Genomic DNA, 20,896 nt, shown 5'->3' on the forward strand with positions numbered 1-20,896 from the left:
TCACACTCTGTCCCAAATTTCAATACCATAGATACTCTGTGTATATACTATATGTGTTTACATGCTTCATACACAGAAAGTGTAAGACATTTTCCCTCTCCCGTAACAGAACCAATTTTCTTTTCCTTGGAATCAATATGGCTGCCCCTAAGAATGCATGGCATCAACAAAAGTGGATTGTGAAAATGCTTACCTTGGCCATCATCATCTTAAATGCAAACCACCGCTTTCCCTTCCCTTTCCCAAGGGCTCCTTCATTTTCACTCACAAATTTTTTTGCTTCCCTGAGAAAATAAAACAAAAGAAGGGATAAGGGAGATATAGGTTGAGAATCATAGGATAGAGGTAGTGGACATTTCATTTTATTGGGTTTGCAGCCTTATTTCTTCTAGACCCCTTAGCACATGAATTTAAGCTCTATTTCAAGCTCAGGAACCTGTAAATGATGTTAAAGCTTATTAATTCTAACCGGGAAGAATAAGATATTTTAGTCTCACTTATTAATCAGCAGGAGTCATCAAAAAGCAAGGAATTTATGCTAAGCATCAAAATAGAGAATGCTAATTCTTTTCCATTTCTGCCACATATAAGATTGAACCCAAAGTTGACTTCAGACTTTGGCAGCCAGAATGTTTATTTTAAAATATTTTCTTTTCTTCTTTTTTAAGCATTGCTTTTTTTAAAAAATAGGGCAAAGAAGTTAGGACAAACTGACATTGAACACACTTACTGACCTGGTATTTAGTCGCATAAAACCAATTATGATTTGAAAGAGAAAAACCATATTATGTGCAGTAAATGGGGTTGAGGGAAGAAAGAAAAGGAAAGGAAAACTTTTGGCCTCATATTCTGAAAGGGCTTCAAATATAAACTTGAACATTATTCCACAATAGTTAACATTTACAATAGTCACATTAGTGTCTTTGTGTGTGTGTAGAAAGGCATCAACTCCTGAAAATGGATAATGTTAAATATATTATAATTTTTGTAACTTTGTTTGGCCAATTTAGCTTTTGCTGCGTGTTTGACATAGGAAAAGAATTTTAAAAACAGAGGTGGCCCAGGCTTGTCTTGACCTTTTGGGGCCGTAAAGGATATCACCCAGGATAACCCAAACCTGGACTGTATTTCTACAGCTACAACATTGTTGTCAGTTGGATGGTGCCTCGAATGTGTGATTTTACAGAATAAGACCCTTCCACATATGACTATAAGTAAGCTCATTAACACACAAAGTAAATGTTTATAAAATGAAAGGTCAGTGAGGGATCTTTTTGGTAAGGTATTCCTCGGAACAGTGCTAAACTCATGATTTTATAATATCCAGTGATCGAAAACCCAACATGCACCTGCTGAATGAGCCAGTAACTCACGTGTGCACGTGCACCCACCCATATTATGCCATAAAAAACACAAATGCAACAGAGTATAGATTCTCTTCAGTTATCATACAGAGCCTCCAAATGAGCTCCTTGATGACAGGGACAATATTTTGTCCTTTTGTATACCCCACAGCACTGACCACTACTTTGAGTAGAGGAGATGCTTAATAAAACTAAACCTTCTGGAAGTGGAGCTGAATGACACAACTTAGGATGCATAGAGACAGGGGAGTAGCCAATAATTGTATTTTCCACAGTAATTAATGCTCAAAAACCAAAGTCATTCCTAAACTTTGGGATTGCACTCCTCTACATGAGTCTTCTCAGAAATGTAATAGGGCAGACCCCTGGAAATGGGAAGAGTTTCTAGACTGACCTTGTCATCAAATGCCTTGACATTTGACATGACCTCTGAGCTACAAATATTAATTTGAAAATGATTTCTAAGGCATTCTACACATTCTAAAATGTTTAATAAAGCCACATCAAAAAGTACAAACTGAGCACTCTCATGGCCGGGTTTCTACACCCATGCAGTCAAGAAAACATGTCATGTTCAAGCATTAACTATATGTCCTAGAGATGATATGGTAGGAGTGAGTACAGCAACTCACAGATTTTTATAAAATTATAAAATATCAGGAGCAGCCTGGGTGCTCAGCGGTTTAGCACTGCCTTCAGCCCAGGGCCTGATCCTGGAGACCCGGGATCAAGACCCACATCAGGCTCCCTGCATGGAGCCTGCTTCTCCCTATGCCTGTGTCTCTGCCTCTCTTTCTCTCTGTCTGTGTGTGTCTCTCATGAATAAATAAATAAAATCTTAAAAATAAATAAACTTATAAAAAGTCTTACTGACCTAAGCTAACCTTGACTCTAACTTGAGTTCTAACTCAGGCTCTGTGATTTGTCTCTGTGACCTTACCCAGGCTTTTGACCCTCTCTGTATACATGTTCAGGAGGTCCTACTTCTCAGAGGAAAGCACATGTGCCCAGGACTCACACACATGTGAGAAAGATCTGCACAATTTCCCTTGGTTACTTTGTGGCTTTTAACACATCAGGATTCCCCAACAAACAAACCAGGGAGCAATAGTTTCCCTGCCTGGCCAGTGGTGGCAAGAAGAAGGAGAGATCATAAACGTAAAAGTGTTGGAGGGATTACTACACTGTGGATTCTCCTGTAACACTTGTTTCAAAACTGAAAATCTGTCGAAACAGGATTGATACAATCCAGAGCAATTTAAGCATACCACAAATTTTGTGTTTGCTTAAATGTGATTTTCATCTACAAGCAATACTAGGGAAATGCAGAGAGTTGCATCCAGCTAAACCTAGCAGTGTATACACAAAATGTACACACCTCACCCAGCTACCTCACTGCACTCCCTGTGTTAGAAAAGCCATATCCATTCACATCTGGTCTTATAAAACTTTCTTCCAAATGTCACAATACATCACAAATTACAGACCTGTGAAAACCACTTCCACAAGCAAACATCAGATCTTTTTCAAAGTAACTGCCATATTCATTTTGGTATTTATGTATTTCTTACCCATTTAGCATGTGTAAAATGTTGCTGCCATTTTATACCTTTTTTAATGTGTCACTGATGATATTTCTAACTATTAGTCCCTTACCCCCAGTTTTCCTATAAGCCCTGTGGTTTTTCACTGCCCTATTTTGCAGTTTGATGGGCTTTAGGAACCCACATATTGTGTTATAGTGAAACTGGCTATAATTCAATTATTTGGCATCAAGAATCTTGAAATTCGTAAAACCAAGTATACATAGGAATCACCACATCATTCTATTATAATAAACATATATAAATAGAGAATCACTCTTTCTATTAGGAACATCAAAATTTGTTTTTCAAATGTAAAGTGCCTACTTCATGGACATATTTGCTACTCTAGCTACTTAGCAGATAATTTAAAAGATGCTCAGTTTGGTTTTTTAGAGTTACATCATTTTCTAGATGAGTGGCCAATTAGAAAACATGACTGCTCTAAACAGCCATAAGTATAAAGAAATAGCTATTCTACTTCATATTTCTGACAAGATTTTTAATTTTGTGAACTGATGATTATGTTATAGGATCATTAAACTAGCAAGATTTGAGAGAGAGAGAGTGAAGTCAGGGTTATAACCAAATTAAAATCACCACAAAATTAATCATAAATTCATCTAATAATATAGAAACCTATTCACATGGCATTCATAAGAGTTTTGTCAGTTATTATAAATATAGTTTTCCTTAGAGCAATCTAAACAAGATTTTATCATTTGTTTCTTCAAATGACAAGTTTTTCCTGATGCTAGGCATAGTTTCATATTGCTCTCCCAAGTACTACCTCACCCTACCCTCAACATACATATTCTGACATTGGTTTTCAGATAAAAACCTGGACTTCACTCAACATTATGTAATCTCAGGTGGAAATTTCTTCTCTTCCCTAATGCCTTCCCCCCTCCTCCATTCTCCAAAAGGCCTTCCACCAAGTTTCATACCAGAAGGATACCTGAAGAGTCATTCTAGCTCCTTTTGTTCCCCATTGCCCACTCTTGTCAAAATTGCTACAGGAATCAACTCAGCAGAAGTCTAGGGGGTGGGACACCTGGGTGGCTCAGGTGTTGAGTGTCTGCCTTTGGCTCAGGTTGTGATCCCAGAGTCCTAGGATCTAGTTCCGCATGGAGCTCCCCACAGGAGCCTGCTTTTCCCTCTGCCTGTGTCTCTGCCTCTCTCTCTCTCTCTCTCTCTCTCTCTCTGTGTGTGTGTGTGTGTCTCATGAATTAATAAATCAAATCTTTAAAAAAAGAAGAAGATAAACAAGAAGTCTAGGGGGTGCGGTTAAAAAAAAAGCCAGAGTTTATGAGGTGGGATGAGAATAGTTTTTGTTTGTTTGTTTCTTTGCTTTTTTTTTTTTTTTACCAAGAATAGATTCTTGAACCTCCTTAGAGGATGCTCTCAGGTTATAAGGAAGCACTTTTGCAGCTTGCTAGCCTAGAAGAAGGGACATGGGATAGGAAGAAGTTGGTGACTCAGTGAAAGAACGTCTCTTAACACTATTTTCTCGGCTAACCTTTGCAATGAGAGGCAGGATAAAAAGCAACAACAACAAGAAGAAAAAATCTAGAACCACCCAATCCCATCCTCTCCAATAATGGATTTCTTAACCAGAAGGCAGCATCTTTCATTGTGTGATTAGAAACAAGATACAAAAGGGAAATATCCAATACAGAGAGGAGCACTGTATGGTACTTAACACACTAGAGTGCCCCACTACAGATATCAGAATCCAAGAACATAAAGAGCAGAGCCTTTGAAAACTAAAAAGCAAGAAAACTTTTCTATTTTTCATATAGTTAATGCATCTTCCTACCCATTTGCAGTTATCTGGATAATTTAAAGGGATATTTTTTTGCACTGATAATATGAGTAAGATTTTGTGGATAAACTTTGAATATCTATCTATTGGCTTCAAACCATCCAAATGTCTGACAGAAAGATGTGTGTCATTCCCTCGAATTGCATTCAACAAAAGTCGCCTGCCAAGTCTGTAATCCGGTCTCCAGGTCTTGGAGCTCAAACCAGCCCTGGTACGATATGTACAGCTCCCTGCACTGTAACCCCAGACCCAGGGATAAATAATTGAGTGAGATCTATTTAATGGCAATAATACCTGGCCTCATAATTCATTTATCAACCCCTTGTGTTGGTAATTAGAATAATAAGGTTTCATGGGCTTTCAAGAATGCTTTCACAGTTAGTTGAAGGAGCACACTTTGGCCTAACTTACAAAATAGATAATTTACTTGCAACACATGATACAGCCCTGATTACACGGGGGAGTTAGGACATGCTATGCTGCTTCTAACACATTCTCATCCCAGGAAACGTGTTCTCTGTTTGGGTTAGGTTGAGTTGACTCTTCTTCCCTCTTGTTTTCAGTTTGATAGTATGATTAAGCAACCAATGCATTGCTGAAGTACATGAAAGACATTTCAAAACTGGTCTTTAAGGCAACTGTAATCAAAACTTGCACTCATGGACACTTCTTAGTAAAGAGATCAGAAGAATGAGAAGTCTTTTCTTAGTAAACACTGTTGTTTAAAAAAAAAAAAAAATTGACCAATTTAAATTGACTCAAAGTCAAAACTCTGACTTTTCCTAAAGTAGTACTGAGTAATTGAAAGAAAGTTGCAGACTTTGGAAGCTACTCTTATGCACAGAGATTGGAAATGAAGACTACAGGCCTCCTGGATAATAAAACTCCATAATTAGACTGGAAGTGATGATTTAAAATACCTGCTTTTTAATAAAGGAGATGCTGGTGCCAGTGGTGGTAATGGTTGGATGCTCAGTTGCATCATTTATGAAATGGAGATACTAATAGTTCTGTCATGGGGCTGCTGTGTGTTTTATGGGAACTAATGCATGCAATATGTTTAGTCATAACACATGTAATGTGTCCATGGCAAACATAAGAACACTATGAATAGGAACTATTATTAACAGCATTAGTACTAATAGTGCTGACTTCAATTTTTATGCCTAAGCCTCCAAATTACAAGTTGAGAAAGGACAAGATATTCCCAGGCAAAACTGCTCAGAAAGCCAGCCCATTTCCCATCAGATGATGAGATGTGGGAAGAGCGGGAATTGTTCTTGCCACTAAATGAGCAAGAGAGGATTCAGCCCCAAATTTGAGACCTGATGTGTCCAGTTTTGGAAGCCCTAGTTGTGACTCAGCCTGAGAGGATACAGGGGTGAATTCTAGCCTGAGTCTTGCTCTAGCCGGGCTGTGTTGCTACAGAGAGCTCAGGTCAGCTGGGGTGTCTCTGTGCTAACAGCCAAAAATGGATCTCTCTCCTTTGAATATGACTATATTCTATTCAATTCTATTATCTCTGTCTTATCATTGAGACCTGGATTTGAATCTTGGCTCTGTCACACACTAGCTGTGTGCTTTTGGGAAAGTTATGAGACTTATGGATCCCAACTAAGCATTCCCACCTGTAAAATGTGATCGGTAACAGTAATGGTGAAGTTAGCTAACATATAACTAACTTGCCATGTACCAAGCACTATTTATGTCCATCATCTCATTCAATCCCTACAAAACCAAGCAAGGTGACAACTACTACTGTTATCCCTATCTCAGAGATGAAAAACTGAGGATTAAATTAATGAAATCAGGATCCAAGCTTACCCAAAAAGTCAATGTCCCAGTTTGGCTGGGATCTGAGCTTAGTGCCCTCAGTTTCCCCTGAATAACATCATTATCTACCTCCTGTGATTGGCACAGGGGCACAAAAAAAGTAGAGAGGACACGAGTAAAGCAGTACTTGGTACACTTAGCCATTTTTTTTCAAGCATTTATTGAGTGTGTTTGTTCTTAGCAATGTGTAAAATGCTTTGAAAGAAATAAAAGAAATGTGGATTCCTTTCTGAAGTTTAAACTCCATTAAGGAAAATGAAATATAGGTCCATAAAACTGTTATGTAACAATGCTTGACAGCCTTAAAGTGAAAAGAGAGAGGACACTGGAGGCCTGAGAGCTTTTGAAGATGTAGATGAGAGAAGAATTAAACTGGGCATTGAAGCGCTGATAGAATTCAAGTAGGCAGAGAAAGGCATTCTAGGCATCAGTTTGTAGGAATTTTTCTAACAAAAGAGATATTTCCACCATGGAGCATATAGACAAGCTCATATTATCAGATAGACTTACATTCAGCTCTTCACAAGGCCACTGACATGACTTGGTGGGCAGGCCATGCTGATTTTGCTTGGTTCATGTGCATCTGAATCAAACATGTGCAATAAATTCTGAATACTGTAAACAGATGGATTTACAAGGCATTGCCTCAGAGTGAGAGAAGCCATTCTGCTTTGGAAGCCTGGGTAAAATGATTCTGCACAATACCTGGGTGTTTTTTTTTTTTTTAAATATCTGGGTGTTCACGTTTCTACCCTATGCTTAACGTTTCTAGGTGCTATGGAATAGGTTTTCAAAATGCTGTCTTTTGATATTTAGGAGTGCTTAAAAAAAAAAAAGAAAAAGAAAAAAAAAAGCCTTAATTTTCTGTTGGAACAGTGTGCTCTGCCTTTTGATCCATGAGTGGGCAAGAAATTTCAAATGATGGCAGTTTAGCGAGCTCTGTAAATAATCAAGACAACCTAGTAAACTTGACTGCTTGCTCCATGACAAACTTAGATCAGGAGGTCTGTCCTAAACGCTTGGCAACATAACTAACCTACGTAAGGTCATTCACAGAGCATTCTATGCTTCTATATGAACTTGGCTTTCTACTCAGTTGACTTGAAATCTTCCTGTTTCACTGTTTTCTTGCATTTCCTAAGCTTTTCTGATCCTTGTGACCAAGCACTAGTCAAGAAACACTATAACAGGATATGCATAAAATGAAAAATTAATTCATCAAGAGAGTCGTGTGTCCTTATGTAGCTATCCCAGTATGTATGTGTATGTATATGTTAAAATACATGGACATATGTATACATATACATACATGTGTAAATTCATGCATGTATCCTGTAAACACATAATTAACAACTATTTGAAAAAAGTGATTTATAGTACTTAAAAATCTCTAATTTTCAGGACTATAGAAAGAAATTTTAGATATATTATACTGAATATATAAAACTATTCCCCTTTCTTCCTCCCATCTAATTTGTCATGATATTCTAATATAATGTTCTCCAAATATTTACTGTAGCATATGCATGCATGTTAATAAGGCTTAGCCACTTTTATTCTACAGCACAAAGCTTATTTAAATCCCCCAAAGTAATAATTCACTTGCTATTCCTTGGTCATTTACATAAAAATATCCTCAAAAATTCCTTCATTATCCTCTTATAAACCTGATAAAGGGTTACTTTCAGAATTTGTATCTTACTCAAGATCTGGATGACACTTCTTTTAAACAAAAAAGGCACATTTCTCAAATTAATCGTATTCTGTGCTTATCATGTACACATTTGCTTTCCTTTTACTGTTAATGTATTATGTCAAACATATTTAAAAGCATTTCTAGATTATTGTAAGTGGTAATTAGTGAATTTCTCTTCTTAATCACCTTTCAGAGATAATATATCTATGGATAGTCTAATAACAAGTTGTGAAAATTAGCTGTCACCAGCAGCTGACACTCTAAAGAATGCAACTTAGGTAAATTGCTATTTATCAAAAATGGTTGGAGGGTAGGATACTCTGACAACGTGGGAAAACTAATTCAGTGTGTCTCATCATCTGTAATATAATGACTGATAATACTCTAGGAAAGTAGTGTACAATAAAATGCAGTTAAAAAGAAGATAGTAACCACATTTTATCTACCTAGAGGAAAATTTTAGAACTTTATTCTGCCTATTCTATTTATTTTTTAATATAATTATTATCTTATGGTGTACAGGGGGAAAAATCCCTGTTTTTTTAGCTTTGAGGTTATTTGAATTCTAAATAAGCAGATATTTGTGAAAGGCAGTGAGTAATATTGATTGCCAAGAGTTGGTGAGCAACCTTGAATATTAGTATATTTTAGACTCATTTTCCAATGACCATTAATTACCCTTCCATCAACCATCTGGACAGAATCTCAGGCTGTTTTAATGAGGCGGTATTTGAAATTTTGAGGTCGGTACAAGAGCCATAAATGCCTTCACAACTCTCTAAAAGAGATGGAAGCTGGAGTCCAGTGGGGCACTTAAAAAGCTTGCAAAACCAAGGTGAAGAATAGACCATCTCCAGGTAACTCTGACAAAATGATACAGTGTAGATAGGAAAGGTTAAATAAATCATGTAATTAATAAAGAACTTTTGGTAAGCAAAAGTATATTGATCTCCAGTATCTCAGAGCTGACTTCCTTAGCAACTGAAAAAGTTTCAAATCTCAAGTAAGAAGAAAAAGAAAACAAACAAACAATTTTCTCATGTAGACCCTATCAGAATCCTTTAAGGGAGAATTTCAAAATATTATTTGAGAAATATTATTAAAATTACCCACAGTGATTTTCTAACCACTCACAATAGCTCAGCAAGTATTAACAGGCTATCTCCAAAACAGAGTTGTCAGGAACATTGTTCTTATTTAATAGGAAAGATTAATTCTAATGCAATGAAAATAAGACAGGCAGCTGGGACAGGTAAACTCAAATGTGAATTTTAAGTCAGAAAAGATTTCTGATCCCAAACAAGACTTGATTATTCTTAAATAAGATGCACTGGAGCTGATTCAGCTACTGATTGTTGTGTTTTCAGGGATTTCTTAAATTAATTCTTAAACTGTTAGTAGCTTGAAACTGATCATAGTGGGAGTATTTACACCATGGAAATCGGCAAATGCTACAAATCAAGGCCTTTTAACAGCACATTCTTGCCTCTTATTGACAGATTCATGCAGACCCCTAAAAGGCTCTGTCAACTCTATTTGAGTTCTATTTCTATAGCAGTTGGCAGAGAAAGGACCTCAGAGGAGAGAGGATAATTTATGAAGGAGGTAGAACTGGAAGAAACATAGGAAGAAGAATAGCAGAAAAGTAGAGAGGATACCTGAAGGAAGTGAGAATGTCTAGATTTGAAAATTAGTCATTTCCCTGGAAAACATGGTTCACATGAGAAGTGGTGTGGCCCAGTAGAGAGAACCTATGAGGTTTGGGGATGGAGAAATCTGGATTTGATCTTCACCTTGACGGTTACTAGCTGTGTGAGACTACTTTACCTCTGTCAGTCTCAGCTTTCTCATCTGTAAAATAGGGATAGCTTTCTGTTTTCAAGGTGTTTATGAGAATTTAAAAAGTTAATGTGTGCAGCATCTCCTAGCACAGGATCTGATACATAATAAACACTCAAAAACAAAAACAAAAACAAAAACAAAAAACAAACTGAAGATGGTACTGTCCATCTCCAAACCTCATGGTCACCATCATCAGTAACTAATTATTGGGAAAAGAAACTGGACTTCAGATTGCAAATCCAGACTGTAGAGCTCACTGATTTTTTTCGCTGATTTGTTAAGCAAAAGCTTATACACTTTGTTAGTTCCTGGAGAGGTATTGAAGGCATTGAACATAGGGATCACATGTTCAAAATAGTATTGGAAAAGAACACCCCAACTGTAGGGCATGAACAGTCTTTGGAGTAACGTAGACTTGGTTCTGTTAAGCTGAGTTTGCTGAATTATTTGAGACTGTTCCATTATGCTACTGTAATGGATGTAACTGATCAGAAGAATTAAACATAGACAATAAGAAAGCTCTTGGCTCACTATATTCAGATGAAATTCATAGGCAGGGTAAATTTGGTGTGCCTGGGACTATGTAGTCACACAAAGCCCCATGTGTGCTCAGTGCCTGCTTCAATGCTCTGCCATTGGTATCTTGAAATTCTTAATCATAGAAATTCTGAACTATTTTTTAACAAAGGGTCTTACATTTTCATTTTGCACCATATCCTGCAAATTCTGTAGCTGGCTTGGCACACAGGATATGTTAAGTATAGCTAATAAATAAACCTGTAGCGTGTGATACATAGGCATAATTAACAAGATGTGTTCCCATACAGATAGTAAGTAAGTTAGTAACCTGTAATACCTGACAAAGAAAGACAGAAAGTAGATGGAAAATACAATGAACAAATAAGAAGGTTAGAAGTGGTGGGAAGGACCAACTTATGATCCTATCACTCTGGGACTGATTATCTGTCACCACTAAATTGACCATGCATTGGTGTCATCCAATGTGTTTCTCTTCTCCTAGCATGTGTTCTGCTCAAGAAAAGCAGCTACAACTGTGGCATTTCAACAGGCTAATTGACAAGGTATTACTATAGTCAAACATACTTGCTCTGTGTCATTCTGATAGAGCAGATGCCTATGGTTGGCCCATCATCTTCATTCTGTGGGGCCCTTTGGGACATTGGTCCTCTTTTTTTTATTTCTCTTAAGAGAAAAAGAATGTGTATGGATGCTCAAGTGGCAAGGATGGGAGGGCAGAGGGAGATGGAGAGAGAGACAGAATCTTAAGTAGACTCCATGCCCAGTACAGAGCCTCATGTGGGGCTCAGTTTTACAAACCTGAGATCATGACCTGAGCCAAAATCAAGAGTCAGATGCTCAACTGACTGAGCCACCCAGGTGTTCGGGGACCTCAGTCCTCTTAACTACACCATCAGTAGAATGAGAAAGACATGACATGTGAATATTGTGATATCCAATATTCAAGAAGTATGCTCCTGTGGCCTACTGCGTCACTCTATTATCATTCTTTCCTGGCATGTTCATTTACCCCATCTCTTTGCTCTCACTTGTCACTATACTTTAACTTGACTTAATAGACCATGTGATTTGAATATGTTAGTTTGCTCTGTGAACCTTTCAGTCCCATGACCACTGGTAGAGCTTGCCTGGCAATTAGTATACTTAGAGATCTGCATCTCATCAGAGTAATTTTCTACACAAGTTCAAATCATGGTTCTACCACTTAGTTACCTGAACATAAACAATTACTTATCCTCTCAGAGTGTTGGTTTCCTTACATGCAAAACCAAAGTAATAATATCTCTGTTGAAGGATGGTTGAGAGTGATAAATGAAATTATGATAGTAAAATAATAATAGCTAACATGCATAAAATGATTACTATGGGCCAGCATCATCCTAAGTGTTGTAGATCTTAACTGATCTAATCCTCTAAATAATTCTATGAAGCAGTACTATTATTCTCATTTATAAGTGAGAAAATGCAAGGATGCAAAGCTAAGAAAATTGTCCAAGGTCACAGTACCATGCTTAATACCTAGCAGGCATTTATTAAATAATAGAAAAATTAGATATCAGGGCACCTGGGTGGTTCAGTCAGTTAAGCGTCAGACTTTTGGTTTCAGATCAAATCATGATCTCAAGGTCTCAAGATCAAGTCCTGCCTTGGACTCCAGACTGGGCATGGAGACTGCTTAAGATCCTCATTCTCTCTCCCTCTTCCTCCCCACCTCTACTCACACATGTACTCTCTCTAAAAAATAAAAATAGGGGCACCTGGATGGCTCAGTTGGTTGAGTGCCTGCCTTCGGTTCAGGTCATGATCCCAAGTCCTGGGATTGAGCCCCTTGGTGGGCTCCATGCTCAGCAAGGAATTTGATTCTCCACCCCCTGATCGTGCTCACACTCTCTCTCCTTTTCACTCTCTCTCAAGTAAATAAATAAAATCATTAAAAATAAATAAATAAGGAAGCCTGGGTGGCTCAGCAGTTGAGCATCTGCCTCTGGCTCAGGGCATGATCCCAGGTCCTGGTATCGAGTCCCTCATCAGGCTCCCCGTAGGAAGCCTGCTTCTTCCTCTGCCTGAGTCTCTGCCTCTCTATGTCTCTCATGAATAAATAATAAAATATTATAATAAATAAATAATCAAAATTTTAAAATTAAATTAAATTTTTAAAAAGAAAAGAAAAACTGGATGTCAATGTTACACTGTGATCAGCAAAATTCAGATGTACTGATTTCCAGTAGTTGTCATTCTTTAGAGGAGAAAATCAATATACATAAGGTACTTACAAAGTACAAAAACTGAACACCGCTACTTTGTTTGAGTTATTGATTAAAAAGAATCCCAATGGGTGAAGTGTGTGTTGGTAGGTGAGGACCCATGATCAAAGGTCCTATTGTGTAGAAGTCCTCATTCCATCATAATGACAGATGAAGGAAAGTCTTTTGTGAACAAAAGGAGAAATCATGATTCTTACCTATAAAAATCTCAAGCTCCAAGGAACTTGAGAGGAATAGATGGGAGCCAAGGGACTAGCTTTCCCAGATCGGGCCGGCAAAGGACATCAATTCTGGTCTATTCTTACTGTCTTAGAAATACCTTAGCTCCCCCGACAAAAAAAAAAAAAAAAAAAAATACAGTGAAATCAAAAACAAAACAAACAAAAAGAATACTGGAGGGTGAAGGAAGATTGAGTAAGAAAGACTGTTACCCTAATGACTAGCTGACCATTAAAAGCACATGTTTAAATGTAAGTGAAATTCTAAGAATTACTTTCTTGGCTTTAACGAATGTGCCATTAATAAATCACCAGGGCAAGTTAGCCAATGCACAACTCCCAGAAACATTGGGTCAGCGTGCCACAGAGCTAAGAAATTAAAGCAGCCAGTATAATAGCTAAGCAAACATGTCTGTTATCAAAATAAATAAATTTAAAATATCTTCTACCCAAGAGCCGTTTCATGTGAAAGTATATTAGAGTATTCCCATACCCTCATGAAATATAAGAACTGCTTCCTCCCCCAAATCAGCTTCTTTAAATATCCAGTTAAGTCAGGATATTTAATTATGTCTTTTTTTAATAAATTTATTTTTTATTGGTGTTCAATTTACCAACATACAGAATAACACCCAGTGCTCATCCTGTCAAGTGCCCCCCTCAGTGCCCGTCACCCATTCACCCACCCCCCGCCCTCCTCCCCTTCCACACCCCTAGTTCGTTTCCCAGAGTTAGGAGTCTTTATGTTCTGTCTCCCTTTCTGATATTTCCCACACATTTCTTCTCCCTTCCCTTATATTCCCTTTCACTATTATTTATATTCCCCAAATGAATGAGGACATACATTGTTTGTCCTTCTCTGATTGACTTACTGCACTCAGCATAATACCCTCCAGTTCCATCCACGTTGAAGCAAATGGTGGGTATTTGTCGTTTCTAATTGCTGAGTAATATTCCATTGTATACATAAACCACATCTTCTTTATCCATTCATCTTTCGATGGACACCGAGGCTCCTTCCACAGTTTGGCTATTGTGGACATTGCTGCTATAAACATCGGGGTGCAGGTGTCCCGGCATTTCATTGCATCTGTATCTTTGGGGTAAATCCCCAACAGTGCAATTGCTGGGTCGTAGGGCAGGTCTATTTTTAACTCTTTGAGGAGCCTCCACACAGTTTTCCAGAGTGGCTGCACCAGTTCACATTCCCACCAACAGTGTAAGAGGGGTCCCTTTTCTCTGCATCCTCTCCAACATTTGTGGTTTCCTGCCTTGTTAATTTTCCCCATTCTCACTGGTGTGAGGTGGTATCTCATTGTGGTTTTGATTTGTATTTGCCTGATGGCAAGTGATGCAGAGCATTTTCTCATGTGCATGTTGGCCATGTCCATGTCTTCCTCTGTGAGATTTCTCCTCATGTCTTTTGCCCATTTCATGAATTTTGCACAGCAAAGGATACAGTCAACAAAACTAAAAGACCACCTACAGAATGGGAGAAGATATTTGCAAATGACCTATCAGATAAAGGGCTAGTTTCCAAGATCTATAAAGAACTTATTAAACTCAACACCAAAGAAACAAACAATCCAATCATGAAACGGGCAAAAGACATATTTAATTATTTCTTATGTCAATAGGCACAGAAGCATTTATTTTTCCTTCAAATGGGTGCTTTATATACAAGGCCATTGTGTAGATGAAACAATCCCTAAATCTCTGCTGGGAGCTAGTGGTGTGGCCGGGCAACCCTCTCTTACCTCTGCCTGCCTTGCCCTGAAGGGATTTCACCAAACCACTTGAACTCTGAAGAAAACAGTTTGAAAACCACTGGCCACCATCCAATCCCTTCATTGTATGAATAAATACATGAGGCTCCAAGAGGTGAGGTTAGAGTAGAGCTTAGCCTGGAGTCCACGTGTCTCTCTCTCTCTTTTTTTTAAAGATATTTATTTATTCATGAGAGACACAGAGGGAAAGGCAGAGACTTAGGCAGAGGGAGAAACAGGCTCCTTGTGGGGAGCCCGATGCCAGACTCCATCCCAGGACCCCGGGATCACATCCTGAGCCAAAGGCAGAAATCTAACCACTGAACCAACCAGGTGGCCCTCACATCTCTGTATTTTCACTCCCCAACCCACCTTACTGTAACAAAACAAAGTAGTTGCTTATTCAAGTTTAGTCATACAGACTTTAAACACACCATGTCAAATGTTCCGGAGTAGTTGGTTTTGAGATTTCAAGATGAGTAATAAGTAGACCGGTTATTTTCCATCTAGGTGTTTTATATCACTTGTGATGGTTGCTATCAGGTTATGCAGTCATCTATAAATACAGGGAGGAAAGATCTAGGTAACCAACTTCCAAGGGAAACCCATTAAGAACTTAAAAAAATTATGCCTACAATCCTGGCTGTTGGATATTTTTATAATTAATTACTAATAAAAAATTAGGAATTGAGTTTCAAAGAGATGAAAATTATACCACTATTTCCCTTCCCCTACCCCCCCCACCACATATTTTCACCCATTTGATAAACAATTTATAGAGCAGGACATTCTGCTTACTGAAGTTTTTCTGTTTCTCAGAAAACAAATCAAAAGACAGTAGACTTCAATCCTGACTGTATATCAATGACGTTTAGAGTCAAAAATAAAAATATGCATACCCTGGTCTGGGCCAGGCACACCCGCCTTTTCAAACCTGGAGATTATCATTCAACAGGTTTAAGGCCACACGAATGTGCAAAACTGCATTAGCACACAGGAAAACACACTGAAAAACATCGTCCCCGGTGACAGAGGAAAGATGTGCCTTCTCTTCAGTCCTAAAAAGCCAATACTGCTGCCTTGAAAGTGCTGAGCTCCACTCCTGAGCCACGTTCAAGAGTCCTCAGGGATTAACAACCCATTTTTAGGGCCTCTTGCCCATGTATTAACTGCTTATTTTAACTGTCATTTGGCCTCAGCTCTGAGGATGCTCAGGTTGCTAGTGAGCATCCCTTCAGAAAGTGGGAACCACCTCTGAGGGCCCCCCCACTATTATATAATAGCTGCTATTCCCTATGCCTTACTCTAAAACACATCTTGAAAGCCTGACCGTCTGATAAATCTGTTTTGGATGTTTCCTCAGTTTTTCATAGTCCAGAGCCAGATGGAAAGCCTTGGAACCCCGACACAGATCCAAACCTATGACCTAAGTATCTACTGTAGTTATACTGAGCCTAGTGCCTTGGATTCCATATACTTAGCAAGGATTGATGACTGGAGGTGAATTCTGGGATAACATAATCCTCAGAAATGTCCTCTCAGAATTAGAAGTCCCTGAAAGACATAAAGGTTAGGAGAAAAGTTCCCTCTCTACTTCCATGTTGGGGTAGAGAAACCTTTACCTCTATATACCATAAGTATTGACCACTTGCTCTAACAACATGATTGAAATCCACGAGGAAGCCGCTTAATACAACATTGAGAGACCCACAAAGGGAGACAGGCCGGGGACTATAGTGCCAACAGCTCCATTAAGGAGGCTGAAACCAAGGAAATCAGGCCAATCGCTGACACCAGCTGTGCAGAGCATTGCAAAGCTACGAAGCAGGACTCACTTCTGGCCACAGACAATCATCGCAAGATGGTGAGCATTACTGACATGTGAGAAGCCATCATCATTCCTTTTCTGGCCCTGAATCTGTGCTTCCATTCTGCAGGCTGGCTTTGAAGTTGATGTTCTGAATTGCTATCTTGGTAACGTGCCGATATTGCTCCCTTGCTGCACAGGTAGGAGGCCGAAACACTGGAATGCATACAAGCTTTAACCAAGTAGTGTGAGCAGGTGATGTGGATTGTTTGAGAACTGTGCACACTGAAAAGTGAATGCCCCTTTTGCAGGGGCAACTAGTGCCAAGCCCCAGCTGCTATTTCCCTGTAGGAATGAGGGACCAGATCCTCCACTTATCCAGCAAAAGCTGGACATCTGGATTTTTTTTTTAATTTTATGTATTCATTCATGAGAGAGACACACAAAGAGAGAGGCAGAGACACAGGCAGAGGAAGAAGCAGGCTCCATGTAGGAAGCTCAACGTGGGACTCGATCCCAGGACCCCAGTATCATACCCTGGGCCTACAGCAGGCACCAAACCACTGAGCCACCCAAGTGTCTCATGGATTTTTTTTTTTTTTAATGTATGCCCAGCTTGGGGTCCAATGTCAGGCTTGAACTCATGACCCTGAGATCAAGACCTGAGCTGAGATCAAGAGTCAGATGCTTAACAGACTGGACCACCCACGCATCCCTGGATTTTATTTTTTAAGATTTTATCTATTTATTCATGAGAGACACACAGAGAGAGGCAGAGACATAGGCAGAGAGAGAAGCAGGCTCCCTGAAGGGACTCAACCCTGTGACTCCAGGATCACGACCTGAGCCAGAGGCAGACGCTCAACCACTAAGCCACCCAGGTATCTCATTTCTGGATTTCTTTAATGTAAAATCTCCTACTTTTCAATGTTTGGCAACAAGGAAAAAATGTTATAAAAAATATACCCCCAAAATGGCTAAAATGGTCAATTTTATGCTATATATGTGAATGAAAAATGAAAAAATAACAAAAGAAAAAGAAACAAAACGCATTTGGGCTGAATAAAAACCTAACATTCAGATCTAAGACCTAGATTGAGTCTCAGACTCCCCATTTTCAACCTCTGCCCTAACAACAGAGCCTGGTATTGCCTTCCTAGCACCGCAATCCCTACCTCTCCCCCATTCCAAAAATGGGTTAATTCCTGGACTCAGCTCAAGGACCCAGGTTCTGGAATCTGCTACAGGATTGCCCTGGGTACATTTGGAATACCTGAAAGGAGCTGGGCCCCAGATTCTGCCAAATTGTCATGATGCTCTATTCTTCATTGGAATGGCAAAATCAGTTGCCCATCTAGACTACTACCAATGTGTCACCATCCCCTAGGGTTCCCATGGTTATCCCTGGCTGGGTCTGCTTCCACCCAGCCCTGCCATGTCTCACACCCTCTCCATCTCTCCTGTCACGCTGCAGGGGACCAGGCAACATTGACTCTGTCCTGAGAGGAAATGATAAGCACAACTTGTACTTCCCCTCTATGTGCTATGTTCCAACACCATGCTAAGCATTTTATGTAAATTATCTCACCTTATGATTCCAATAACCCTGTAAATTAGCATAATTTCATAAGGAACCTGAATGTCAGAGAGCTACACAATTCACTCAAATTTGCACAGCTATTAAGTGGAAGGTCTGAGATTCAGATTGGAATTGGAAGCCCATTCCTACTCCACTGCCCCACATGAGAGATACAGAAAAGGGAGGGGGGTATTTCTACACCTTCTGCAGGTGGAAAGGGAAGATGCACTCTTTGGCATTCTTACTCAATTTCACACCCATGCTTGGAAGGTTCACAATACTACTGCTTTCCAATTTTATACCTTTCTACATACGATTACCTGTGGTTTCCAGTATGGGGGATTTCACGGGCAGTAATATTTCAAAATACATTTTGGAAGCAACATAAAGCAGTTGCCAAATTTGTATTTTGCCAAGTAAGGATATTTTTAAACCTATCATTTAGCATCATTTTCACTTCATTGAATGAAAACTATTTTAACAGACACATGCACACATGTGCACACACATGCACACATACACATGACCAGCTTCATGGAACCAGGAACTCTGCTTGCCTTTGCTGTCATTCATGGCTGGTGCCTACAAGTACGTGCACATGGAGTTCCCAGCCTACTACTGCGCTGTTCCAGAAGGTTGCTGGGAAGACCATTGTTTGGAACTTAGGAAACTTGAATCCACAAAACAAAACAACGCCATTATAAATGATGGCTAGGTTCTCATTTCACAGGACAGATCTAGAATATCTTGTTTGATTTTAGATATGAGGTAGCTGATGCCCCAGAAGCTAGCAAAGCCTTTAAGTAAGATTTACTCTTTTGCAAAGCTAAGATTAAAAGTAAAATATCCTCATAGCTACTTCAGTTCTTTTCTCATCACCAAAGACAACGATACTATACTATAACACTAACATTATTACTTAAATAGCCTTGTGGAGAGACAGCTTTGGAAATGTACCATTAATTACAAAAACGGTTCTGAGAAAAAATGCAATCGGTAGCACAACTGAAAGATATAAACATGCTTGTTATCATAGACACGTTCCCTTTTATTCATGTCTCACCTCCCCGACAACCTTGGCAAGGTAATATAGTATGAATCTCAGAAATCATCAGAAATGAATCTGTTCCTGTCCCTCAGAAAGAGAGAATCATTTGTCTTTTCATACAGGGAGTTGGCAAATCCATGTGTCTCTGAGTCTGTTTGTACCCTCATCAACACTCAACAGAAGAGTGAAATTGGGTCACTGATATGTCACCATGGAATAGCTATTAGCATAATCCTTAATTGGAATCTTATGTACTGTTCTTTTGGCTTAATATGCTCCCTGTGCTTTAAAGAGAACTGTCACCTGATTATATCATTTGAGGTGGGGAATCTGCAGAGGAACAAGAATGTGCAAGCCACACAAACATGTAAAATTCAAATATATTATCTCTTTTAGAGAAATAGAAATGAATGTATTCAACTAAAAAAATTCTCAGTTCAAGGAAAAAATTACTAAAAGTGACCAGAGGTTATAAGACTCTGAACAATGAATTTGCTCATAATTTTTTAAAAAAATATAATCATTAGCTCAGCCTCTCTAGTGATGGTATGTATATATGCATACATGTACATATATGTGATATGTGATGTGTTCACATACATGACATGTGACATATATAGTATGTTGGGTACATGTCTATAACCATGAACCTTATATAAAGTAACGAGTATTTTATGTAAAAGATATATATAACACTATGTATAAAGTATAGGTAATACTCAGAGGATTTAGGAGATCAGCAATCAGGGAAAGTGTGTCTAATTACAAAAGGTGGCACCATACTTGAGAACTTCAATTTTCTTCTCCATTTTCCAAGGCTTGCATTTGACAGTAGCAATCATTTGTCTTTTCTCATCTAACTCTGCCTTCAACCTTTCCAATTCTTCTTCATCAATTTCTTCTTCTTCTTCCCTTTAAAAAAAAAAGTAATAAAGTTAAATTTTGCTTGACTTAAAACTTAAAAAAGAATGCTATCAGATATTCATTCAACGTGTATCAACTTGGCTGTACATAGCAGATACCAAGACTTATAAGCATGAGAGCTTGTATCTGTCTGAATACTGATACAGGATTTCTGGAATGATTATAACTTTAAACAATAGTGTTTACATTCTGAAGTCCTGAAACTGTTTTACCTCCACAGCCTCAAACTCTCAGAACAACAAAAATCAGTGGAATATTAGTTACAGATCTATCAACATATTTTCCTCTTTTTTGTTCCCTTGTACACTTTCCTCCACTAATTCTACATTTCATTGAAAAACATTACTTTCAATAAGTATAGTAAATTAGAGGTGAAGATGTCTTTGAAGTGCCCTTACAAATTTGTTAGCTATGTCTCAAGAGAAAGAGAAAAATTGAAATATGGAAAAATAAAAAATCTATTTCTCAAAGGTAACTTAATCTGTTAATTAAATTCAAAACTTCAGTTGATAAAATTCAACTTGAAGTATATTTGGTAGAAGCGAATCCTTTGAAGAGACCTTCAAAGGAATTTAGTTTCTCACTGAACAAATGAGATGTATCTTTT

The 20,896-nt window shown here is 38.5% G+C and overlaps 1 protein-coding gene across 1 annotated transcript in view; it reads right to left on the reverse strand.

Moving 5' to 3' along the window:
- The window catches only part of TMC1 (transmembrane channel like 1), a 152,859-nt gene that overhangs the window by 72,717 nt on the left and 59,246 nt on the right, over nt 1-20,896 (reverse strand). Inside the window, 2 exon segments of the mRNA XM_041746240.1 lie at nt 194-284; nt 20,149-20,277. Coding sequence (XP_041602174.1) covers nt 194-284; nt 20,149-20,277 — 220 coding nt within the window.

Source organism: Vulpes lagopus, chromosome 2 (assembly GCF_018345385.1).
Source record: "Vulpes lagopus strain Blue_001 chromosome 2, ASM1834538v1, whole genome shotgun sequence".
NCBI lineage: Eukaryota > Metazoa > Chordata > Mammalia > Carnivora > Canidae > Vulpes > Vulpes lagopus.